Source organism: Antechinus flavipes, chromosome 2, assembly GCF_016432865.1.
Source record: "Antechinus flavipes isolate AdamAnt ecotype Samford, QLD, Australia chromosome 2, AdamAnt_v2, whole genome shotgun sequence".
In the NCBI taxonomy this organism is placed as follows: Eukaryota; Metazoa; Chordata; class Mammalia; order Dasyuromorphia; family Dasyuridae; genus Antechinus; species Antechinus flavipes.
The window spans coordinates 657,308,380-657,335,254 of NC_067399.1; the positions used below are offsets into that span (position 1 = coordinate 657,308,380).

At 37.0% G+C, this 26,875-nt stretch overlaps 1 protein-coding gene across 1 annotated transcript in view; it reads left to right on the plus strand.

Moving 5' to 3' along the window:
* The window catches only part of CTNNA3 (catenin alpha 3), a 1,962,241-nt gene that overhangs the window by 74,060 nt on the left and 1,861,306 nt on the right, over positions 1-26,875 (plus strand). Inside the window, exon 4 of the mRNA XM_051982587.1 lies at positions 25,525-25,691. Coding sequence (XP_051838547.1) covers positions 25,525-25,691 — 167 coding nt within the window. The remainder of the gene's footprint in view (positions 1-25,524; positions 25,692-26,875) is intronic.

Below are 26,875 nucleotides of genomic sequence, written 5' to 3' on the forward strand. Positions count from 1 at the left end.
CTCAGTTTTGCTTTGGGACTTTTGCCTACGTGATTTGACCAACTTATGTGATTTGACCAATTTATCTTTTATATCCAATGCTATCTACAAAATAGAACTATTAAAACTTCATGACTTACAAGATTAGGTTAATTATGGGATATTCATCAAAGGAAGGGTGCTCTCTTTGGTGTGGGGATATATATCATTATTGCAGAGCCAATTCCATTCATGCCTTTCCTTCATAGTGATCTTTTTTTTTCATTATGATTCTTGTCTGATCCTCTCACTAATTCTCCAATGAAGATTTACCTAATGCTCTGGAAGCATTTCTCTATTGAAGTGGGTAGTTTTCAAAAAAAAAGTAACTTAGGAAATAAGATTGTAGAAGCATAGCTTTAGAGCTGGAGGAGACTTAAGAGGCCATGTAATCTACATATTACACCCAGATTGTCCATGGGTTATCCCTTGCTCTTTCTATATAGGCCCGCCTCTCTATCTGATCATATATTTTTTGGATGCTATATTTTATAGCATTTTTTTGCAGGCAAATCATTATGGATAATATGGTGTTGTCTACTAGGCCCACCGTGTGTTTCTCAAGTGTTCTTTGGGTCCAACACAATTTTTGTTCTTTGGGGATGGTTTTAATCTGTGATTATAGTTTGACATTCCTTCACTGACATGAACATACAGACCTCACTTTGACCCATGCCCAAATAAAATTGAAATTTCATTACCTGCCTCAAAAAAGGCCAGTGCCTTTTTTAGCCAAGAACCACCTCTTTTTGGCCATCAGTCCACCTCTGACAACAGAAAACGACTTTAGAAGGACAACAATAGGACCTTTTTCACTAGAGAGCTCAAGTACTTGGATTGGCAGTCAGATCCTGTGTGACCTTGAGCAAGATGTGCCTTGTGTCTAAGGGACTGAGTTTCTTCATCTGTAAAATGGTAGCATTGGTCTGTTCTAGCCCTGTTCTAGGGCCTCTTAAGCTTTTCCCACCCATGACCTCTTTTTTCCTGAGAAATTTTTATGTGACTCTGGGCATATAATTACACACACACACACACACACACACACACACACACACATACACACACATATTTATATATATAAATTATATAAAATTGGTATACACACCAAACATTTACTGATAATAAATCATAATTTTGTGACCCCCCCCACATTCAGTTATGAGACCCCCATATGGGATTGTGACCTACAGTTTAAGAAACTAGGGTCTAGATGACTACTGTGTCCCTTTCAGATCTAGATCAAAGATCCTATGGTAAAACAATAACAACAACAACAATGACAAAACCCATAAGTCTCTCAGTTAGTGACTAAACTTTTGATGCTCTTCAGGGAAATGTAAAACTTATACAATAATGTAAAGAGGGACAGATATCTATTTTATAGGTCCAGGGACCTGAGTTCATTGGCTCCCAATGTAGAAAAATTCACATAGTGGGTCTAATGACTGGTTACGTACATAGGAGGGAAGACAAATGGGATGTCTTTTAGGAGACCCAGTGTGAGTATTTTGGGAGCTAGTCTAGAGGCTTGAGCTAACACGAGGGGATCGTCTTAACTGTGCAAAGCGGTAAATTTCTGGAAGGTTATCATTACTCAATATGAGAAATGTCGAAGCCAAAAAATAGAATGCCAACTTGTACTCTGGGAAGGAATAAGTCTTTGTTGCCTGGGGTTTTCAGGTGAACCCTATAAATCTGAGCTGGGGATGTAAAAGGAAACTGCAGCTCTTAGGGAAAAAGCTTTGGCATTTTGAGAGGTAATATCCATTTTGGCCTGCATGCATGGTGCAGAACAGTCAGTGATCCAGCCAATAAGTTGCAGAAGCCTCCAGAGGATTTTTTAAGGTGCCATTTAAGACGTTTTTGAAATATGAATGAATAGAACCTGGGATTGGAGACTCATAGATTCAGAGCTAGACATCTAATTGGACTTCATCATTTTAAATATGAGAAGAATAAGGTCTAGAGAGAGGAAAGGTCTTGCTTCGATAGAATTAGGGCCAGAACTAGAATTTGAACCCTGGCACACAGTAGAAAAGGGGTAGGTAGGTGACAGTGAGTAGAGGACCTGGTCTGGAGTCAGGGAGTCCTGAGTTCAAGTCAGGTCTCAGATACTTATCAGTTGTGTGCCCCTGGGAAAGTCATTTCATTTTTTGGCCTCAGTTTCTTAATCTGTAACATGAACTGAAAAAGGAAATGGCAAACAACTTTGGTATCTTTGTCAGGAAAATCCATTGTGGAGACAATTGGACTCTACTCATGTTGGACTCTACTGAAATGACTGAACAACAAAATTGATGCAGTAGAGAAAATTTTGGGCTTGGAGACAGGAAAATCTCAGTTCAAATCCATCTTCAGACACTTATTAGTTGTGTGATCCTTAATCATGTTTGCCTTAGTTACCTTAAATGTAAAATGAGTCAGAACAGGAAACACCAAATCACTCTAGTATCTTTGCCAAGAAAACTCCAAAATGTGGGCACAATTGAATAAAAAAATTAAACAAAAACAGTAGAAAGAGCATGAACTCTGAAGTCACATGTCTTCTCCCTGATGTCTGTACATATATGATCTAAGTCATTTGCCAACTTGGACTTCAGCATCCCCCTAAAGTGAGAGAATTGGACTAAATGTCCTCTACAATTCCTTCCAGTTCTTGGGTATAGGATTCTGGGTTCCTTTTAATTATTCTAAATCTAACACCTTTTTTATTTTTTAATTTTAATTTTATTTTGTTTTATTTTAAAAAATAATTATAACTTTTTATTGACAGTACATATGCATAGGTAATTTTTTGCAACATTATCCCTTGTACTTACTTCTGCTCCACTTTTCCTCTCCCTCCCTCCACCCCCTCTCCTAGATGGCAGGCAATCTTATACATGTTAAACATGTCACAGTATATCCTAGATACAATCTATGTGTGCAGAACCAAACAGTCCTCTTGTTGCACAGGAAGAATTGGATTCAGAGAGTAAAAATAACCTGGGAAGAAAAAAAATGCAAACAGTTTACACTCATTTCCCAGTATTCCTTCTCTGGGTATAGCTGATTCTGTCCATCATTGATCAATTGGAATTAAATTAGATCTCTTTAACACCTTTTTAAAATGTATTACATCAGTTACTTTTGACACTGTGAACTTCTCAAGAAATTTGGGGTTCTACAACATCTCTCCTCATGATGATTCTCAGATAGAAATGACCATAATTACAGAAAATCAATCAACAAGCAGTTGTGAAGCATCTACTACATGTCAGGTGCTATACCAGGTGCTGGGTATAAAAAGACAGAAATGAAATGGTCCCTGCCTCCATGGATCATATATCATCTTTGAAGAAATAACATATACGTATATGAAAATACACAATCTATGCAAAATAAATTTAAGGTGTTTTGAGTAGGTAGTTCATAAGAAAGAACAATGGAATTGGGGAAATTCTAGAGGGGATTCAGATGTAGGTTAAACCAGCTGGCCACAAAGATCTCTTCCAACTCTAAGGATTTTGGGTTTTGGGATGCTGTGAAGGCTATAGTCAAAGTATGGTCAGCCAAGCACTTTTTAAAAAAATAACTTTTTATTGATAGAACCCATGCCAGGGTAATTTTTTACAGCATTATCCCTTGCACTTCTGTTCCGATTTTTCCCCTCCCTCTCTCCACCCCCTCCCCCAGATGGCAAGCAGTCCTTTTACATGTTGAATAGGTTACAGTATATCCTAGATACAATATATGTGTGCAGAACTGAACAGTTCTCTTGTTGCACAGGGAGAATTGGATTCAGAAGGTAGAAATAACCCGGGAAGAAAAACAAAAATGCAAGCAGTTTATATTCATTTCCCAGTGTTCTTTCTTTGGATGTAGCTGCTTCTGTCCATCTTTGATCAATTGAAACTGAATTAGCTCTCTCTATTGAAGAGATCCACTTCCATCAGAATACATCCTCAAACAGTATCATTGTTGAGGTATATAATGCTCTCCTGGTTCTGCTCATTTCACTCAGCATCAGTTCATGTAAGTCTCGCCAGTCCTCTCTGTATTCATCCCGCTAATCATTTCTTACAGAACAATAATATTTCATAATGTTCATATACCACAATTTACCCAGCCATTCTCCAATTGATGGGCATCCATTCATTTTCCAGCTTCTAGCCACTACAAACAGGGCTGCCACAAACATTTTGGCACATACAGGTCCCTTTCCCTTCTTTAGTATCTCTTTAGGGTATAAAATAACTTTTTATTGATAGAACCCATGCCAGGGTAATTTTTTACAGCATTATCCCTTGCACTTCTGTTCCGATTTTTCCCCTCCCTCCCTTCACCCCCTCCCCCAGATGGCAAGCAGTCCTTTTACATGTTGAATACATGTAGCAGTAGAAACACTGCTGGATCAAAGGGTATGCACAGTTTGATAACTTTTTGAGCATAGTTCCAAATTGCTCTCCAGAATGGCTGGATGTGTTCACAATTCCACCAACAATGTATCAGTGTCCCTGTTTTCCTACATCCCCTCCAACATTCCGCATTATCTTTCCCTGTCATTCTAGCCAATCTGACAGGTGTGTAGTGGTATCTCAGAGTTGTCTTAATTTGCATTTCTCTGATTAATAATGATTTGGAGCATATGTTCATATGTCTATAAATAGTTTCAATTTCTTCATCTGAGAATTGTCTGTTCATATCTTTTGACCTTTATCAATTGGAGAATGGTTTGATTTCTTATAAATTAGAGTCAATTCTCTATATATTTTGGAAATGAGGCCTTTATCAGAACCTTTGATTGTAAAAATATTTTCCCAGTTTATTGTTTCCCTTCTAATCTTGTCTGCATTTGTTTTGTTTGTACAAAAACTTTTCAATTTGATATAATCAAAATTTTCGATTTTGTGGTCAATAGTGATCTCTAGTTCTTCTTTGGTCATAACTTCCTCCCTCTTCCATAGGTCTGAGAGGTAAATTATCCTATGCTCTTCCAATTTATTTATAATCTCATTCTTTATGCCTAGGTCATGTACCCATTTTGATCTTATCTTGGTGTACGGTGTTAAGTGTGGGTCAATGCCTAGTTTCTGCCATACTAATTTCCAATTTTCCCAGCAATTTTTGTCAAATAATGCATTCTTATCCCAGAAACTGGGGTCTTTGGGTTTGTCAAACACTATATTATTAAAGTTATTGGCTATTTTGTACTTTGAACCTAACCTATTCCATTGATCAACTAGTCTATTTCTTAGCCAATACCAGATGGTTTTGGTAACTGCTGCTTTATAATATAATTTTAGATCTGGTACAGCTACTGCCAAGCACTTTTTGCAACTTCAGCTGTGTCCTAGCCACATGATAGATGGTCCAAGGGTGTCTTTCCAGAGATTTCTGAGGGAGAATCATTGTGTTGAGGGGTTTGATTTAGCTTTAAAAGTTACAGTGATTGGGGCAGCTAGATGGTGCAGTGGATGGTGTTAGATTTGAAGTCAGAAAGATCTGAGTTAAGATGCTGCCTTTGACATGGTCTATCTGACTTTTGATCTCTCTGAGACTTGTTTGCTTATATGTAAAATGGGGGAAGGAATAGTATGTTATATTGTCAGTTGAGAACTTTTAACTTCTCTGAAATTTGTTTGCTCATATGTAAAATTGGTGGAGCTATGGTATATTATGTTCTCAACTGTGAAAATACAGGTAAAGCTTTTTGCAAATGTCAAAAAGTCATATAAATCACTCATAGTATTTGGGAGAAGTAGCATGGAGGACTGGTGTCAGAAAGACCTGGTTTCAAATCTCACCTCTGATAGTTAGTAGGTGTGTGATCCTGGTCTAGTCACTTTACTTCTCTAAGGCTTGATTTCTCAAATGTAAAGTGAAGATAATAGCAATACTTGTAGCAACCCCTCGTGAGACTTGAATCAGATGCTACTAAAGCTCTTTGCTACTTGCAAAATACTGAGTAAATGTCAGTACTTATTGATATACTTTAATATTAGGTTGCAGGTATAATCTGTAATAATAATAACACATCTCTGAGTTTTAAAGTTTATGAAGTGCTTTTGTAATAACTCTTGATGTTGCTATAAAAGGAAATATTTAAAGTTTTAGGAGAATTTTATTATATATATTTTACACAATGGATTCTTTCATATCTTGTGACATGAAAAAAATGGCTACTGTAGACGCAAAAGTGAGATGGGTCCTATGGAGAGCAGAATTAAAAAGCATTTTGGTTGAAGAATACCTTCCAGTTCACGTTAAGGATGTTCAAACAGAGGCACAGTGACCACTTGCTGGGACTGCTGTAGAAGTAATTCCGACTTGGAACAGGAAATTGGGCCAGGAAACTTCCAAGGCCCACAGAAACTCTGTTCTCACAGAAAGAGCACAGGTTTCCCTCCAACTCCCACATCTGAATCAGCACTCTGGACAGCACTCTAAAGAAACCTATCTCTTTCCTCTCTCCCAAAGTCAGTCTTAAGTTTGAGAGCTCTGTTCTGGGCTGAGTTACTATGTTTGGGGAATGAGTAAGTGAGTGAGTGAGTATAAACTCATCTTACCTTCTCTCATTACTGTATCCATTGAGCTAGCCCACATCCAACCCTGACATATTGGTTCCTCATCTTCTTCTCATTTTTACCTCTTTCTCTGAGAATTATAATCCAGTTAATATTACCAAGGCTTCTGGAAAGAACATGATGATTGGTTCCACTCATTATTACTGGGATTCCCCACCCCAAAATATTCTTCCTGACTATCATGGTCTTATATGTGTTATTTTCCTCTATTAGAAGGTTAAGTTCCTTGAGGGCAGTTACTATGTGATCTTTATATTTTTATCCCCAGTGTTTAGCACAGTGCCTGACATGGTGAATACTTTAAAATGTTTGTTCATTCATCTATACTTAATAACTGTTAGAAAAGTTAATAGAGGCAGCTAGATGACTCAGTAGGTAAATACCAGCCCTGAAGTTTGGAGAACCTGAGTTCAAATCTGAATTTAGCTGCCTAATACTTTCTAATTGTGTGACCATGGGCAAATCACTTGTTCCAAACAAAAAAGTTAAAATCAAAGTTTTTAAAAAATTGATGAAGACCCTGTATAAAGTTTAGACTTGACAGTCATCAGTTCCCAATTCTCTACCCTCCTACAAGTGAAAAATATTTTTGGTTCCATTTCACTCTAAGTAGTTTTCTCTGCCTTCCTACCTTGATATGTTATTTTGGGATCTTTATGAACTGTAATGTTCTTCTCTAAAATATAAAGTTCTCTGGGAGCAGGTTTATTGAGGTGGGGGGCTTCTGGGAGCAGCCTTAGTTTCAGTTCAAAGTAATAATCACCTCAAATTCAGCCAGGAGTTAAAGTCCAAATCCTTTATTGTTTCCTTTTAAGTCTTGTCTCCTTCCTTGGGCCCGGTTAGGTTTCTTAGAGGCCTATCTCTCTCTTTGGTTCCGAGAGCTCTTGCTGCTCGTCCTTTGCCTCTACCAGCTTCAGCCTCTAGCTCCCTCCAAAAACTCCAGGCAGCACAAAGGTGGAATATGGAATGAATCTGACTCTGCCTCTGAGAGTGGGCTTATGTTTTAGTGGGCTCCTCCTTATATATGCTCTCTTAAAGGTGTGAATCTTGTGGAACTCTAATAAGCACTAAGTACATCTAGAGAACTGTTAAGCACCCTGCTAAACAACCCTTGTCTTTATCAATTCCACTGACTTAGCACCTTGTAGGAATTCTAACATTGAATTCATCTTCTCTGGGTCTCTCTGCCTAAAACTCTTCTTTTGAGATATAAGTAGAAATTTCCTAATATGGAACACTGGAAGATTTATCAATTGGGAATAGAATCATGGTTTGAGAAATGGAAAGGGAAGAGGTCATCTAGTTTAAGCCTCTCATTTTACACATGGGGAAACTGAGATTCAGAGATGGGAAGAACCGGACTTGGGATCTCCTACTCCAAATGCGTAATATTACTTAGAGTTTATAAGAAGCAAGGAGAGATTAGAAGACAGAAGGAGTCACTCTCAGACTTCAGATAAGCTTACAGCTGATTGGTGGGGTTACTCCTTCCTCCAGCACTAATCATAACCTCACTTTGCCTTTTTTCCAATGCTGTTTAAATATGTCTTTTAAGTTCAGTCAGTTCAATTGTTTTTCAGTTGTGTCCAACTTTTTGTGATTCTTTTGGGGCTTTCTTGGCAAAGATACAAAAATGGTTAGTCTTTTCCTTCTCCAACTCCATTTCACAGATGATGAAACAGAGGCATACAGAGGTAAGTGACTTTTCCAGAGTCACACAGCTAGTAATCATTTAAGCCAGATTTAAAGATGTCATACTGACTCCAAACCTGGCACTCTATCCATAGTACCTCTGAACTGCCTCTTTCCTAGCTGTGTGTCTTTCCATAAATTCAATTTGGAGGTGCCATCCAAGATATTAGATTTTGTTCTCAAATTCTTTTTAATGTCCTTTTTAAAAAATCAAAGCAAAGTTTTAATTGCATACAAGTTTGTTGTAAATGTTGTCCTTTTCATGTGCAAGTTGTTGTTGACAATGTGCTCACATCTACCATTCATTCATTTAACATTTATTAAGCACCTATTATTTGTCATACATTAGGGAAGACAGCACGTAATAGCATCTAAAGGGCTAACTTCAAAGACAAGAAAGATCAAGTCTTATATACATTTCTGCTACTTAACTTCTTGTTTAGCTAGCAAAAAAACTTAAATTATAGAGAATGTGCTGGTTTGTAGTGGTAGAGGGTATTTCCTCCCTTGGGAATTCCTTGTATCAGTGAAATCAAAGGTCAAGTTCCTTCCCTATCTCTAGGGATTATGCTGAGTTTGGAGAATAGTTTGGGGAATAGAAATTTATATTCTATGGGGGGTAAACAAGGTATACACAGATAAGCAAATATAGAATACACACAAAACAACTTTAAAGGGTAAAGACTGAAAATTGTGGGATATATGTGGGAAGAAAACCTTGGAAAGAAGGTGGCTCTTGCATTGAGCCTTGAAGAAAAGTAGAACTGAGAAAGGAGAACATTTTCCTTGGAGTAAAGGTATAGAGATTGGAGATAGTCATATATAGTCAAGTGAAGTCAGCATATATCGTGTATTTATTTTGTGCCAAGATTTGTGCTAAGTGATGGGATACAAAGAAAGAGAAAAAGAGTCCTACTTCCAAGGAATTTATGCTCTAATGGGAACAGTAAGTGGGAAGGAACAGTAAGTGGGAGACATATTGCTGGAATAATATATAACAAGCCTTACAAATGTGCTGTACAAAACCAAAGGGAGAAGGATTTTTAATATCAAAGAGAGGACTTTGTGGGAGACTATGGGGCTTACCCATTGCCCTTTAGATAGCCTGAAATTCTCATTCACTTCAGGTCAGAGTGTTCCATGATTCTCATTCATTTCATCTTTGGGAAACTAAGAGACCGGTGGGCTTCAATGATAATGAGCAACCATGGTCTACTGAAGGTACTGAAAAAACTCTGAGATGCCTTCTAGCCTGATTTCTGGTTCAATTTTGGACTCAGCTGTAGTGTTTGCTTAAGATGTCATCTCAGTAGACCATCTGTCCTGGAGCCTTGTGGAGTTGTGAGGTCTATAAAGTAAAAGGAGCTAGTCACTCTCCTTTTAGTATCCCCACGCCTATGGGCATTGTCATTCAGTAGCCTCTGAAATTCAGAGATTTGGGAGAATCATAAAGAAAAGAATTAATATGAGGTAAAAAGCAATTAAAGCATGAATAATGGCCAGCTTGAGGAGTGGTAAAGGTCAAGAAGTTTGGACGGTATTTAGGAGGTGGGAATATGGGGGAAGAAAGTTCTAGCCTTGGAGACAAAGTCATATTGTGAATTTGAGAAAATGATAGGGGAATTAGAGATAGGGGACAAAAGGAGATTTTAAAAAATTCCAAATGTGTCCTTTAATACCTTAATCAGAAAGCTAAAAAAATGAGAATAAAGACAAGTCAAATACATAGAATGAGTTGAGGGAGATAGAGACTAAAGAGAAAGAATGCTAAAGACTGAAGTGAATAATGAAATCTCCATATTCAATTCAAGATTATAATATTTGCATAGCATGCTGACATCCCTATTAGCAAGGGGTCACTTGAAAGACAAGTATAAAACAGTTCATCTTGAGATGTTCTATTCCCAGCTGTCAGAGTTTACTCCATATATGGGGCGAAAACTCTTAAGAGCTGTTTTTGTTAAGCTCCAGTTGGCTTGTTTGTTGCTTATGTCAACTTGGGAAATAGTTGGGAAAGGTAGCGGTGTCCATTTGTAGGGATTTGTGCCATTTGGAAAGGGCATTCACATTTACCTCGTCTCAACTTAATATTTTCATCATTAATAATGCATTAAGAAATTTGTATTCATAAAATAAAATCCAAATGCTCATTAATTTTTGTGATAGCCATAAATTGAGCTATCTAGAGAGCATTATCAAAAAGTCTTCTTGATTTAATACTCTGGTGCCTCGTATAGTTGGCCATAAAAGAAACTCTACAGAAGGACTTTTTGATAATATACACTTTTGGCTACAAGTACGTGGACACATACGTACACACACACCTCCCCTTACATAGACACACACACAAATATATTTCTATTGATAAAAGTAACTTTTTTGATAACTTTTTGTTATTGACAAAAATTTAGTTGGAGATTGGGGGTGATGTTTATGTGAGAACAGAGCAACTAGTTGATAGGTAAAATTTTTAAATAAAGAAGTTATGTATATCATACGATATTTAAAAAAATATTCTGCCTCTTAATTTCCCTTTAGCCTCAGTTTCTCTTTCCTAATAGAGACAGTAGTCAGGATCTCATCGAGCCTCTACTTCCTCATCTAAAAAATGGGATTGAGAGCACCTATTATATAAAATCATGGCAAGAACCCAAAGAGATAATAATGCTTTGTTAAGATGTATTAAAGAAAGATAAATGACATTTATGTAGCTTTAACATTTACAAAGTACTTTACATGCATCACATCATTTGAGTTTCAGTACAACCCTGTGATGTGGGTGCTCTAAGTTCTATTAAACTCATTTAACAGATGAAGAAATGGGGGCAGAGAAAGATTAAATGGTTTTCAAAGGGTATAGGACTACTAAATATCAGAGGCAGTCTTTCTGACTCTAAGGCCAGTATTCTTTTCATTGAAGCAAGGACTGGTAATTTTCTTTAAAAGTAATTAAGATATGGTTAAAGTTACCCTATTGTCCATTTTTTCCCCTTCTAACACCATTCCTACTCCATCTATCAGGCAAGCAAAAGCATTTATTAAGCACCTATTTTATGTACTGGGTATTATAAGTAAGAACTAGAGAGTCAGCCACAAGAACGAAACATTCTCGGTCTTGGGAAACTTACAATCTATCCAGCGGAGATGACATGTGCATTTGATAGGGATCTGCAAAATAGATAAAAATATTTAATTTACTTTAATTTAATTGAATATTTAATTTATTAAATTAATTTAATATTAAATTAAAGATAATTTAGGGATCTAGGAATATAGAAACACTAGAAACTACTTCATGGAAATGTAGCCCTCCACTTGATCCTTGAAGGAAACTCAGAATTCTAAAGAAGTGGAGATGAGCAAAGAGTACATTTCAGTCATAGTACTCAGATACTGCAGAGATGTGGAGATGGGAGATATATATTCATGTATAAGGAGCAGGAAGAAGGCCGGTTTGACTGGACTGTTGTATATATGAAAGGGAATACTGTGTAATGGGTTTGGAAAGGTGGGTCACTGGAAAGGCTCCAATGAAAAAAACTTCATTGTAATCTATATGCTTTGTTGATAAAATGTAAAAAAATCCTCTCTCTAAAAAGTTATATAGAGATAGAAGCTATTATTGTATACCTCTCCTCTGTTTTCTATTTGAAAATTGTTTTTTTATCATTGACATCATTGTCAATGATAATTTTCTGAATTCAAACTTATCGTTGTGCTTTGGCGCCAACAAAACAAAAAGCTTAATGCCCTGTGTGGACATACCCCTATGAAACATCACATATGAAAAATACAATGAAATGGAGAGTGGGTAATGCACAATCCAGAGTCCACGAATATGGTGATGGCATACTGAATATTTAAAGTCAAACTAGGGCATGGGAGATATAGACATGAGAGAGTAAAGAATTATTTGTGAATGTTTGTGTATGTATCTCATGAGGACTATCTTTCTCTCATTCCCTCACTTAGAAGTAAAAAACATTAAATGTATTTTAGCTCTGGGTATCTGACCCCTGAAACCTCTGATTGACAAGGTCCTGTGACCTCTAATACAGATTTACAGGAGGGAATAGGGAAGGGATCAGAAAGTATTGTTGAGAATGTGAGAATCATTGATGGCATGATATAGATTAATTATGACCAAACTTCTCCATATTTTTCTGACCTTAAGACATTTCAGAACTCAGCATAGTCTGGAATGCAATATTTTCCTAAAAAAATGCACAAAATAGAGAAACAAAGAGACACAGAAAAGTGTAGCCTGTCTCTTTCTTGATAACTTTTTTATTGTCTCTTTGTCCTCTTTGAGAACAACAGTCTTCTCTCCTCTCCCTCCTTCCCTCCTTCCCTTCCTCCCTCCTTCCTTCCTTCCTTCCTTCCTTCCTTCCTTCCTTCCTTCCTTCCTTCCTTCCTTCCTTCCTTCCCTCCTTCTTGTCTAGGTAAAAAAAAGACCATTTTTGGGCCTCATTTCTTTCTTACCTAGCTTCCACTGGTGAATAAGTGATTGTCTCAGTCAAAGAGAGGACTATTAAAAACCATCATCAAGGCCTCCCACTGCATCCAGAGTTATCTCCAGGAATCCTGATCTATATTTGACCACTGGACCAAGATGGTTCTGGGGGAGAAAGTGACTGCACAACTCTCCCTCACTGAAATCCAATTCACTGGCTTGTCATGATATCCCTTTCCTTTGAAATGAGGGACAAACAGCAACAACCATCTCTTTGTCTTTGCATTTATTTCCTTCATTTAAAGAAAATGAAATTCCATCACCAAAAAATGACTCAGATTTTGATATTCTACACTTTCTCAAGTCCCCCTCACTTGGCTCTATTCCCTGTCACTGACCTTGTCAGTCAGAGGTTGCAGGGATCAGATACCCAGAGTTAAAATACATTTAATCTTCCTCATTTTCTTTTGGTCAGAGAAGGAAGGAGGGAGTCCTCTGAATGAAAGGCTGAAAGTTTGAGTTCTAAATTCCCCTCAAAGCCTTCTTTCCTAGAAGGCTGGCAAACTTTCTGGTAACTCCAATTTTCCATCAATAATTCTGCTTGGCTTTGACTCTTGTCATGTTGGGTATCCTCTGGAGACTCCTTTCTTTTTCAGCTTTCCTTTGTGTGTTATTTTCACTTCTCCATTAGATTATGAGCTCCATGAAGCCAGGAACTGTCTGTTTTTCTTATTTGTATCCCCTCATTTAGCAATGTGTCTGGCACACAGTAAGCACTTAATGAATGTTTATGAAATCAAATATGTTCGAAAAGAAAAATCATGCTTTTGCTTATGTGACCATTTTTTTTCTTTTATCTATTAGCTACTGGTAAGATCAGTTTCAGAGGAAATTTGTTGAGCACTATTGACAGAGATTGCTGTCTTTTTACCCTCACATCTCAACTGAGAAAATAGATGAATTCAAGGATGAGGAAGACATAGTAATGATGGAATAGGACTTTGATTATCTGCACATCTGTTGGTATTCTCTCTGCTGAAAGCTGAGGAGTCAGTGATTTCACTTGCTTTAACAATAACTTCACATTTCAAACGATGAACGAATGAGAGAAAATCCTATTCTGAATCTGATTTCCCCTGACAGGAGGAACTAATTGATGGGTGAAAATGATGAAAACTTTAGGAGTGAAGTGACCTCTCCTAGAATTTGTGAGACAGGAAAGAGAATCTGGGTATGGTCTAATGTGCACCTTGAATTTGGGAGAGCAGATTTTAAAGGGTTCACAGAAAGTCTTGGTAAAGTCTCATGAAAAAAAAAATTCTACAGGGAAGTTCAACCCAGGAGGGTTGTCAGGTGCACAGGAATAAAACTCTGAGGACACAAATGCAAATAATTCTGATGAAGAAAAAAGCTATTGTCTGAAGGGACTGATATGGATGCATAAGGATCTCTCAAATTTAAATGAAAAAAAAAATACATGTATAAGAGGTGGGAGCTAGACTAGGTAACATAGAAGAAAAATAAAATTATACTACAGTCTTATAAAAGGTAGTGCCAGGAGTGTGAAAACTCAGAAGGAGCCAAAGTTATCAGGGAAATCTAAGGACAACAATTTTTTTTTTAAATTGCATCTGAAAAAATAGGAGGATAGAATATGGACTGTTTGGGGTATATGAGATGATATTAATTGTTCACAGAAAGAAGGCAAAAACATCCAATTTTTCTGTTGTTTCTTGAAATGAGAAAATAAAATTGGCTAATAGGGAGTTGATTTCCAAAAGAAGCAAGTAGCTAACCTTTAATTCAAGTCACCAGACTCAGATGAATTTTATGTTGGGGATATGGTATTGGGTCACTGTTGGATCTGATCACTGAATGACCATTAATGATCATTGAAATGCTATAGAAAATGGGAGAGCAAGAGAAAAGGTCAAATGCCTTGATTTTTCTAAGAAGGGAAGAGAAAAGAGTCTATAAACCTTAAATCAACTCTTTCTTGACCATCTTGCCTCCCTTTAATCAAATTCTCTTAGTGTTCTTGAAAAATCAAGGATGGAAATCCAGTGTTTGCTAGCTCAGCACAGTATTGATGGAGAGGTATATATATACCTGCATTTTTCTCAAATTCCCAAAAGAGATATCAGTAGAAGAAAACACAGGATTAGTATCCAACATAGGCAGAAATGTAACTGATTTCCCCCTTCCCAAACAGAGATTACAATTTGCATCAGAAATAATCCTAAAAGGCGTGTTTATTCATGGCATTCCAGTCAATAGTACCCATCATCACTCAGAGATAAATTCAACAGAGAACATTTATGGACAGCGATTTCAATACAAAGCTTTAACAGATAATTGAACCATAAATCTATATTAGTATCCTTTTATTGTTTGTTTTACAATGTAAATTGCTGTGTGCTATTATCACTCTGTTTTAGTGTAAATAACTTTAAAAGACTGTCGCTTGCAATATTGGGAGTTAATGTTGCAGGGGCTATAATCTTAAAGCAGAAACAAAATATCCCATTTCATAATGTTTGTAATACCTGAAAATGGAAAAGTTTAGTTGGCTGGATGTGGTGGTCCATACCCATGATCCTAAATACTGAGTAGATTGAGGATGATGGATATTTTGAGTTTTAGGATTCTGAGCCTCAGTGGGCTAAATTGATCTGACGTTCATATAGGTATCACTATAGTGAGCTCCCATGGCTGGAGAGGGAGGAATTAGGATACCAAAGGATGAGTGAACCAGCACAGGGCAGAGAAAAGAAGTAAGTTAAAGTTCTTATGTGGCTCCTGCATTCTATCCTAGGGGTGATAGGGACACACACACACACACACACACACACACACACACACACACACACACATATATTTCTGAGGCAATTGGGGCACACAACTAGGAAGTGTTAAGTGTCTGAGGTCAAATTTGAACTCAGGTCCTCCTGATTTCAAGGCTGGTGCTCTATCCACTGTACCACCTAGCTACCCCCTAATAAATTGTTTTTTTAAACTTGTGTCCTAGGTAATGACCCACATTTTTTAGATTAATAAACAGTAGGATAAAGATCTCTGACTTTGGTCACTGTGGTAATAGTCTGATCTTGGAGTTTGCCTCAGACATGCACTAGCTATGGATCCCAAGCCAATCATTCAACTTTTTGATATATCCAAGTAGCTTTCTAAGATTATGAGATACAGTTTAGAACTCTTCATTGATGGAGTTGGTAATTCCCTCTATTCATAGAATTACAAGTCAGATCCAAAGGGGAAATATTAAAAAGGGAACTCCCTGTAGGGAAACTCTATCACCAGGGCAAATCTCAATCCATCTACAACTTATATACTAGGCTTGCCTAAGTTTTTCTGACTTTGAATACAATGCTCTGCATAGGATACCCCCAAACCAATAAAAGCTTCTCCAAATTACATGCAATAACATGAAAATATTTTTCTTTAGCTTTTAAATTCATTTAAACAGTTGGCTCTACCTCTAATATTTCAAAGCATTTTAATCTGAAGTTTCATAGTATTGTTGAATTTTAGCTTGGTTTAAAATGATTTGGTATTGTGTTGAAATTAATCCAATTAATTTAAATGCTATAAATCTATTGTATAAAACATTCCGGGAATAAAAAAGACACCCATGAATGCTCTGGTTTTTGTTAGTAGAATTGAATTATGTTTTCATATGTCAGGTTTTTTTTTTTTTTTTTTTTAAAGTCGAGCAGATGTTCTCATTGTTGGAAACTATAATAAAAATGACAGGACACATTTTCATAGTTCTCTCTTTCCAAAATTTCTGTGGGGCTGGTGCTACCATTACTATCACACTTCTCATTTTACTAATGATGAAAATGACATTTCTGACACTCCTGGTGTTACTGTGCCTGGGACTGGACTTGTGATGGGTATACAGAACTCCCAGGGGAAGAAACTTCCTCTTTCAGGGCAGGTTGGCTCCTTTTCTGCAGCTTATAGACTTAGAGCATTCCCTACAGCACTGAAAGGTAAAAATCAGAGATAGGATCTGAATCCCAAACTCCCCTGGCTCCAAGGTCAAAACTCTTTTTATTCTACCATAGTGCTGCCAACACATCTTTGTAAGTCTGTCAGTAGAATGCTGAGCTTGACACCTCACTTGATTGGCTGTGTAATAAATGCTTATTCATGATGCTGACAAATTTGGCATCAATGAAAATCTCTTTTATAGGAAAGGCAGGGAATGTGTCCAGTAGAAGAAAAAAATTTTGAACATATATTTCAGAAAAATTCTCTTAGGTTAGGAGGAAGAAGACCAATTATTTTTAGTTTTATGATTTTAACTGGAGTTCCTATTCATGAAGATAAAAAATTATTAATCAGTCATAGGACAGTATCTATCTATCTATCTACCCTTTTTTCTTCCTTCCTTCCTTCCTTCCTTCCTTCCTTCCTTCCTTCCTCCCTTCCTTCCTTCCTCCTTCCTTCCTCCCTCCCTCCCTCCCTCCCTTCCTTCCTTCCTTCCTCCCTTCCTTCCTTCCTTCCTCCCTCCCTCCCTCCCTCCCTCCCTTCCTTCCTCCCTCCCTCCCTCCTTCCTCCCTCCCTCCCTTCCTTCCTTCCTTCCTTCCTTCTTCTTCCTTCCTTCCTCCCTCCCTCCCTCCCTCCCTCCCTCCCTCTCTCCCTTCCTTCCTTCCTTCCTTCCTTCCTTCCTTCCTTCCTTCCTTCCTTCCTTCCTTCCTTCCTTCCTTCCTTCCTTCCTTCCTTCCTTCCCTTTCTTTTTTCTCTCTCTCTTTCTTTCTTTCTACCTCTATCTATCTAAATATCTGTCCATCTCTATCTTTCTATCTATCTATCTAGTTAGTTTGTTGTTGTATCCTTCATTTCCAAAGAGAATGGTCTAAAAGGATCATCACTATGTTAGAGTAAAGTTACAGTGTGTCTGACTGTGGCCTTTCAGACCAATACAAGCTCAGAATATTCTGCCACAGGTCAAACACAAATAGTCCCTATGAACATTTGAGGTGATTCTCTAACTTTGCGTATTTCTTGCATTTCCTTTGGGCTGATTCATTTCTTCATTGCTTGTGGAGCGTAGCATCTTCTCTGAAAAGAGCATGCCATGCTGGGTGATTCTGTGCCAGTGTCTCCCATATCATACAATCAGTTCTAAAGTTCTTAAGGTCTTGAAAGTGTCCTTTTATTGCTTTTTCTGACCACCTTGTGAGTGTTTGCCCTGTGTCCATTAAAAAAAAGACTAGGGGCAGCTAGCTGTCACAGTGGGTAGAGCACAAGTCCTGAAGTCAGGAGGACCCAAGTTCAAATCTGGCCTCTGACACTTAACACTTACTAGTTGTGTGACCTTGGGAAAGTCACTTAACCCGAATTGCTGCTCAAAAGACTATTATTTCTCTCTCTCTCTCTCTCTCTCTCTCTCTCATTTATCTTAATCTATTTTTCATGTATTTCAAAATGTAAATTTTATTGATATCTTTTGTTTTTGCAAGAAGCAGAATTCACTGAAAAACATAAATGAATGTTTTTACATTCATTTATGTTTTTCAGTGAATTCTGCTTCTTGTCTCTTCCAGAGATCAAATCCATAAACAAAGACATTCTAAAAAAGCCTGTTTTGAAAAACAAACCAATAAGTTAAAAAAAAAAACACCTGCTATTACATGCAGTGCAGCACAGTATTTATTAAACAGTAAAGTCTGCTTTTTGGCTAATTTTAGCTAATTTTCTATATGCTAATGCATGCTAATTTTCTATGTAGAAGGAACATTTGGTATTTAGCTTCAGTTAATAAATGTAATATTCATTTGCTTTTCTTCAGACCTGAGATCAATGAATCAACAAACATTTATTAAGCACTTTCTGTATACCAAGCATTCTGCTAAGTCCTAGAGATACAAAGACCAATAACCCCAACCCAATGCTTGCCTCCAAGGGACTTTCATCCTAATTGATAATACTCTTATTATATAAACTAGCTCATCTCTTGTCAATAACTCATATTCTTATATTTGGAAACTAGTATGAATTTTTGCTACCTAATGGATGTGAATATCCTCTCTAGATATAGATACCAAGCCATTTAACTACCAAACCTGGGTAATTCTTGTAAATATTTCTGTAAATATGACATGAGAACTTCCCTGTTTCTTGATGACATCCATGGATGGCTATCCATGGAGCCCATGGGTTGTCCATTAATTACTTCTCACTTTTGCTACATATATGATCAGCCAATTTCTTCAGATGAAATATCTTTCTGATGACATCATTTACTCCCGTTCCTTTTGCACAGTTCTTCAAAGCTACTCATACCCACCAAGCTCAACTCCATTGCCCTTTGGGTAACTAGACCCATATCTATATAAGATGCTTTTTAAAAGTGTTAGCTTTGGCTTCTCTTAACTCTCACACATAGAGAGATTATCAGATTCTCCCAAGTCTCCAAATTTAGAATATTTTACTTTTCAGTTTTGTCCTATCTACTTCGAGGTAACTGTTTAAGTGTCTCCTGGCTCTTATGAGTGAAATTCTTCCTTTCTTCAGGCTTATTTTTGGATCTCATTGAATACCCCAGTCTTTAGACTTTTGACAGAGAGACAGAGAGACTTTTTTCTTCAATGATTTCAATTCAGTGATTCCCTCACTAATACAAATTTTTTGCTTGCCAGCCTGGCTGGTTTGGAAGTGTCACTATTTTCACCTGGCTATTTGGAACATAGTTTAACTTTTGTAGAGTGGGTAGAATCACGACCCAAATGAGTGTAAAAGCCCAGTGGTACCACAACCTACAAAGAGGATATGATTCTGACCTCTCAGCACTCATATTCCAAAGGGGTTTCATGTCATAGTGTTTTGGGCTGTGAGATAGTTCTTACTCTAGTTCTCATGACTCAGAAGCAAAGAATTTGGAAGGCACTTTTATCCTAGCTGGGTTTAACAAAAGAGTTCTTCTCTGCAACATTCTCAACAAGTGATTACCCAAGTTTCCATCTGACTACTTCCAGGGATAGGGATCCCACTCTCTTGAGGTAACCTACCATACTTTAAACTGCCCCTCATAGTTTTCCTTATAATCAAAGTGAAATCTATCTCTGAATTTTTACTTTTGTTTTTCTCACTTTTTCCATTTGAGGACAATTAAAACAAATCCAATCTCACTTCCAAATAAGGAATGAGTGGAAGATTGCAAAAATGACCTAATCTAAACCATTCTTGATTCAGAATTATCTCTATAATATCTATAGCAAGTGGTTGGTCACCAAATCTCAATTTGAAAACCTCCATGGAGAGAGACCCCATTATCCTCCACAGCATTGTCTTTTACTTTGAACAGCATCAAATGTGAAGAAGCCTTCTCTGGTACAAAGCATAAACTTATCTTTCTGCAATGTTCACATATTGCTACTGGTCCTAGTTTCTGGGGCCAAACACAACACAATGATGACTGATGATGATGATGACAAATAATATTTATATGTTATTTTAAAGTTTTCAAAGTGTTTTATTATGAATATTACCTCATTTTTTCCTATGACTATGAGTGATAAGTGCTGTTATTAGTGATAAGGAAATGTGACTTGCCCAGGGTCACATAAACAGTGTCTGAGGCAAGAATCAAATATTGGTCTTCCTTTTTCCATGACCATTGCTTTATTCATTCCCTTCTCCATAAAATAACTCTTCAGATATTTGAACATGACTATCATGTACTTACTGAGTCTTCTCTAGGTTAAATATTCACAGTTCCTTTAACTGAACCTTATATGGCATAGCCTCAAGATTCACTGTTATATCTAATTGTAATGTGTCAAGTTGTGAAACTGAAGGATTTTCAAGGATTTAACTATTATGAGAAATTTCATTGTTTCTGTTATTCACAATACTGGAAATACTCCAAATTCAGAATGTCCTTCAAGAACTAAAGAGATTTAACAGGTTAAATTTTCTTCATTCTTTTGGGTAGAAATAATACCTGTTTTTTTTTTTTAATATCAAAGCATAAGAAAATAAACTGTTTATAATTTGAAGGAGATGTGGTACATTTTCTACTACAGTGAAACTTCTTTTGAGGGGGGGGGACCCGAGTAGACTCTATGAGAGTACAATAGAATTCTCTTGATATTAAACCTTTCTTAGGGAACTATCATATGCTTGACTTAAAGTATGATCTTTCCAATCATATATTGGAGTGGAAATTCTTTTCACTAAAGAAATTATATTTTGTAAACAAAATGGCTATCAGTAGAGATCTTTCATGTTTACTAGGAGCTGACAGTCTTAACTTCTCATTTCAGTTTTTTAGATGTTGTTGAAAGGGAGACAGTGGTATTAGGTCTCTACCTAAAAGGGAGCTAAGAAGCAAGCCTGCCCTCCTTCTCTTTAATTAAAACTTTTTATTTACAAAATATATGCATGGGTAATTTTACAATGTTGACCCTTGCAAAACCTTCTGCTCCTAATTTCCCCTTCCTTTCCCCATCCCTTCCCCTAGCTGGCAGGTAGCCTAATACATGTTAAATGTGTTATAATATATGTTAAATATAATATATGTACACATATTTATATAGTTACCTTGCTGTACAAGAAAAATTAGATCAAGAAGGAAGAAAAAAAACTTGAGAAAGAAAATGAAGTGCAAGCAAACAACAAGAGAAAGAGTGAGAAAGAGTGGTCCACACTCAGTTCCCACAGTCCTCTCTCTGGGAGTAGATGGCTCTCTTCATCACTGAACAATCGGAACTGGTTTGAATCATCTCATTGTTGAAGAGAGCCACGTCCATCAGAACTGATCACTGTATAGTCTTGTTGTTGCCATGTACAATGATCTCTTGGTTCTGCTCATTTCACTCAGCATCAGTTCATGTAAGGGTCTCCAGGCCTCTCTGAAATCATCCTGCTGGTCATTTTTTATAGAACAATAATATGCCATAAGATTCATATACTGCAATTTGTTCAGCCATTCTCCAATTGATGGTTATCCATTAAATTTTCAGTTTCTAGCCACTATGAAAAGGGCTGCCACAAACATTTTTGCACATGTAGGTCCCTTTCCCTCCTTTAAAATCTCTTTGGGATATAAGCCCAGTAGAAATACTTCTAGGTCAAAGGGTATGCACAGTTTAATGACTTTTTGAGCATAGTTCCAAATTGCTCTCCAGAATCGTTGGAAATCCATTCACAGTTCTGCCAACAGTGTATCAGTGTCCCAGTCTTCTTATATCCCCTCTAATATTTGTTGTCTTTTCCTGTCATTTTAGAACAATCTGAGAGGTGTGTAGTGGTATCTCAGAGTTATCTTAATTTGCATTTCTCTGACCAATAGTGATTTGGAGCATTTTTCCATATGACTAGAAGCAGTTTCAATTTCTTCATATGGAAATTGTCTGTTCATATCCTTTGACCATTCATCAATTGGAGAAACTGCCTTCTGTCTTATTCCTTCCCCATCTAGGATCTGGGAATGGGATGTTGGGGCAAAAATAAAGGGGAATCACATGTTTTTGAACAAGACTTGGAAGAAGAGATCCTGAGAGCACATTTTTCTATTTCAAGAGATATTAATAGCTGGGGACAATGTAAGACTTTCTTAAGAAACTCTGAGAAGCAACAGGCATGTGCATATCCATTCAGCCTAAGAAGGAATTCTTAGCCTTGGAGGTAGCTTCAAGTATAACCCCAAGTTCAGGAGTTCCTAAATTCAAGACTTTGGTGGTTATATATTCTAGAAGGAATTTCCTGATTCAGAGTTATTTGGAGAAAGAAAAAAATTGCCCATTTAATACCTGAGCATTGTTAAATGAAGGGATAGAAGAAAGCTAGCAAGTTATTTGGACAGGATCAAAGGGGGGGTTGCTCAATCAGCAAGATATTTTTGCTTTAAGGTAGGGATAGAAATCCAAACCAGATATGGATCCTACAAGTGTAGGAGGAATTGTGTAGGAACTTTTGGTTGGGCTAGAGATGCAATAGAATATCATAGAAGTCCCTGGGGAAACCTTAGCTTTAGGTTCCTTCTGTGAGGAGCTAATAGGCATGTTGAGTATTTGAGTTTCTGTAGATATTTATGGATTCCTATAAATCCTGTGCAACTTTTGCATTTTTCCCTTTGGCATAATGATAGTTATCCTGCCCATATATATTGTGCCTTTGGTCCTTTTTACTCATATTTGAGAAAACTTACGCAAAAGCTAAATGTAAGCTAGATTTAGTGATTTTCCTGAAGTAACTCCAGGTCAGAGAAAGAAGTCAAAGTAGAAAATGATTCTTTTAAGATTAAGCAACACAATTGGATCTAATTAATTCCATCCCAAAGCCTTGAGGAGATTTGGGCCATGCTTTCATCTTGAGGGCTTATTTGGAGAACAAAGTGTGGAATTTTATTGAGTCCCATGTATCTAGTTATTTTTCGAAGCCCAATATGCCTTTGCAATTTTATTACGTGTGCTTAATTATTTTTATTATTCATTAGATCTAGGTTGTTCACTTTAGAATCTGAATTGGCACAGTTTATCCAATGTTCATATAGATTCTAAGTCCATGGGAAGGAGATTACTTGATGACCTAAAAACACCTAGTGCTTACCTTTTTTGAAAATTGACGCTTTCTTGGTTGATTTTTCATTAGTTGGTGGGGGGGTTTGATTTCTCCATCTCATTTGTGTGTTTTCCATTTTTGATTGCTAGTAGTAGTGGTAATAATAGTAGTAGTAGAAGTAGTAGTAGTAGTAGTAGCAGCAGCAGCAGCTATAGTAGTAGTAGCAGTATTGATAACAATAACAGTTAACAATATTAATAATGATAATAATAGCTAATTTTTATAGCACTAATGTTTTTTAATTAATTTAATTAATTTATTTTATTTTTTAATATTTTATTTTATTTTATAATAAGTTTATATTGACAGAATCCATGCCAGGGTAATTTTTTTTACAACATTATCCCTTGCACTCGCTTCTGTTCTGATTTTTCCCCTCCTTCCCTCCACTCCCTCCCCTAGATGGCAAGCAGTCCTATATATGTTAAATATGTTGCAGTATATCCTAGATACAATATATGTGTGCAGAACTGAGCAGTTCTCTTGTTGCACAGGGAGAATTGGATTCAGAAGGTAAAAAACAACTCGGAAAGAAAAACAAAAATGCAAATAGTTCACATTTGTTTCCCAGTGTTCTTTCTTTGGGTATAGCTGCTTCTATCCATCATTTACCAATTGAAATTGAGTCTTTGTCAAAGAATTCCACTTCCATCAGAATACATCCTCATACAATATCGTTGTCGAAGTGTAAAGTGATCTCCTGGTTCTGCTCATTTCACTTAGCATCAGTTCATGTAAGTCTCGCCAGTCCTCTCTGTATTCATCCTGCTGGTCATTTCTTACAGAACAATAATATTCCATAACATTCATATACCACAATTTACCCAGCCATTTTCCAATTGATGGGCATCCATTCATTTTCCAGTTTCTAGCCACTACAAACAGGGCTGCCACAAACATTTTAGCACATACAGGTCCCTTTCCCTTCTTTAGTATTTCTTTGGGATATAAGCCCAATAGAAACACTGCTGGATCAAAGGGTATGCACAATTTGGTAACTTTTTGGGCATAATTCCAGATTGCTCTCCAGAATGGTTGGATTCGTTCACAGTTCCACCAACAATGCATCAGTGTCCCAGTTTTCCCGCATCCCCTCCAACATTCATCATTATTTTTTCCTGTCATCTTAGCCAATCTGACAGGTGTGTAGTGGTATCTCAGAGTTGTCTTAATTTGCATTTCTCTGACCAATAATGATTTGGAACACTCTTTCATATGAGTGGTAATAGTTTCAATTTCATCATCTGAAAATTGTCTGTTCATATCCTTTGACCATTTATCAATTGGAGAATGGTATAGCACTAATGTTTTGCAAAATGCTTTATAAAAAGTATACCGATTGATCCTCAAAACCACCCTGGAAGGTAGATCTTTTTATTATCTATATTTTATGGATGGGGAAATGGAATCAGACTGCAATTAAATGACTTGTCTAGTGTCACACAGCTAGTAAGTATGAGGCCAGAGTGGAATTCAAAGTTTCTTATCTTCAGGCTCAATACTTTATCTAGCATGCTATCCAACTGCTTTAGGAATCTCTTGGGGAACCTGATTTCCACCTGAGTGTGCATGCTTGATTCCTCTGATCAACCCTTCTTAAATGTCTGATTGATTTTTAAAATATTTACAGATTTTTATTGATATTTTTTTTGATGTATCACACTCATTTTGGGTTATATTCCCTCAGTCACTCTCATTCATCTTGTAAGTCTTTTCTTGTAATAAAGCAAAGAAAAACTCCTAACATTTAAGTAAAAGCAACTCGGCAATCACATCTAGCCACATATATGATACTTCATGCCCACAGGCTCCTGTGATCCAGTGAAAGGAAGGATTTGAATTTTTTCATCCAATTTCTGGAACTGGGAATGGTCATTTCATTGATAGAATGCTCAACTTTAGTTTACTGTTCTTTTTACTTACATTGTCATAGACATCAAGTGTATTTATTTTCTAGTTCACTTACTTTCCCCTCTGTGTCAGTTTGTACATTTTCTTTTGTTCTCTGAACACCTCATATTCTTCATTCTTATGACACAATGATTTCCCATTACTTTCCTGTGCCACAAGTTATAAAGCCATTCCCCAATCTATGGGGACCCATTAACTTTGCTAACATGGATTGAACTAGTGTGAATATTGGATATAAATGGGTCATGTTTCTCTTTATCTAACTGAATCTTTTTTGGATCTGTTTTTCAGGTGAAGCTCTGAAGGTATCGGCTGAAACATTTACAGATGATCCCTGTTATCTGCCTAAGAGGGAAGCGGTGGTTCAGGTTGCCCGTGCCTTGTTAGCTGCTGTCACCAGGCTGCTCATCTTGGCTGACATGATTGATGTCATGTACCTCCTGCAACACGTGTCTGCTGTGAGTAGAACCTGGATGAGCACAACATTGTTTTGTGGTACTCAATGGGAAACTTGAAGTCTGCTCTTTCAATGCATTACTCTTAGTTGGCAAAGGTCATTGGTGACTGGCTTTATGGCCCAATAGCTAAATTGTTAAAATTATTTTTAGGGAGTTCCTATGCTTAACTCTGGGAATACAAAGAAAAAGATGAAATCCTTATCACTGAGGAGTTTATATTTCACTGGGAGGAGGCTCACGACATGGCATGCAAATATGGCATGCAATATGTACATCAATAAATAGTAAAACATGCAGAAATATTGTGAAGGAATTGCAAGGAGAAGGAACTACTAGTGACTAGGATGGTGGTTGGGATATGAAAGACCTTGTCTAAGTGGCAATATCTGAGCAATCCTTTTTAGGAAGCTATGGATTTTCCCAGACTGAAGTGAAGGAGTGCATTCCAGACATGGGGGAAGGGGTGACATTTATTCAAGAACATGGAGACAGTAGATGAAATGTCATAAATGGGAAGAGCATTTAAACAGAAATCGGTCAAAGATCCAATAGAAAACTGAAAAAGTTCCATGTTTGATTAAAAATAGCTGGGAAAAAGTTCTTCATTATGTGTGTGTGTGTGTGTGTGTGTGTGTGTGTGTGTGTGTGTGTGTATGTTCCTCCTCCATTGTGTCATCTTAGCATCAAGGTGACCCATTGGTCTCTAAAGTGAAACCACTGAGACATGAACCTTATCAGGCTTTCCTAAACTATCAAGGCCTTGAGGAAAATTGTAGCAATGGATTAAAAAATGGAATAATAATTATTATTATGAATTATGGTGATGGACTTTTATGATAGTTACTTGAGGAACAGCCCAGTTAAGTTTGGAGAAACTCATGACTGGATTGGCCAAGGGGCAATGATTTTTTCTTTCATAATGACAACTCTCAAAGACCATCTTCTAAGCTAGAAAAGGGGCTGGTTCTGTATTGGTGGCCAGTCCTCTCATACTGATGAAATCACAGTTCCTTGAAGTGTAATTATACTCTATTATCTATGTAGATGGCATGTATCTTCTTCCTTTCATTTCCTCCTCCAAATCATTCCTATACAAAACCTTGACAAATGATTTTGGAAAGAGGACCTCAGGACAAGTTTGGGAGGATTGCTTTGCTTTAGAAAGTTCTACCATTATTAAATTC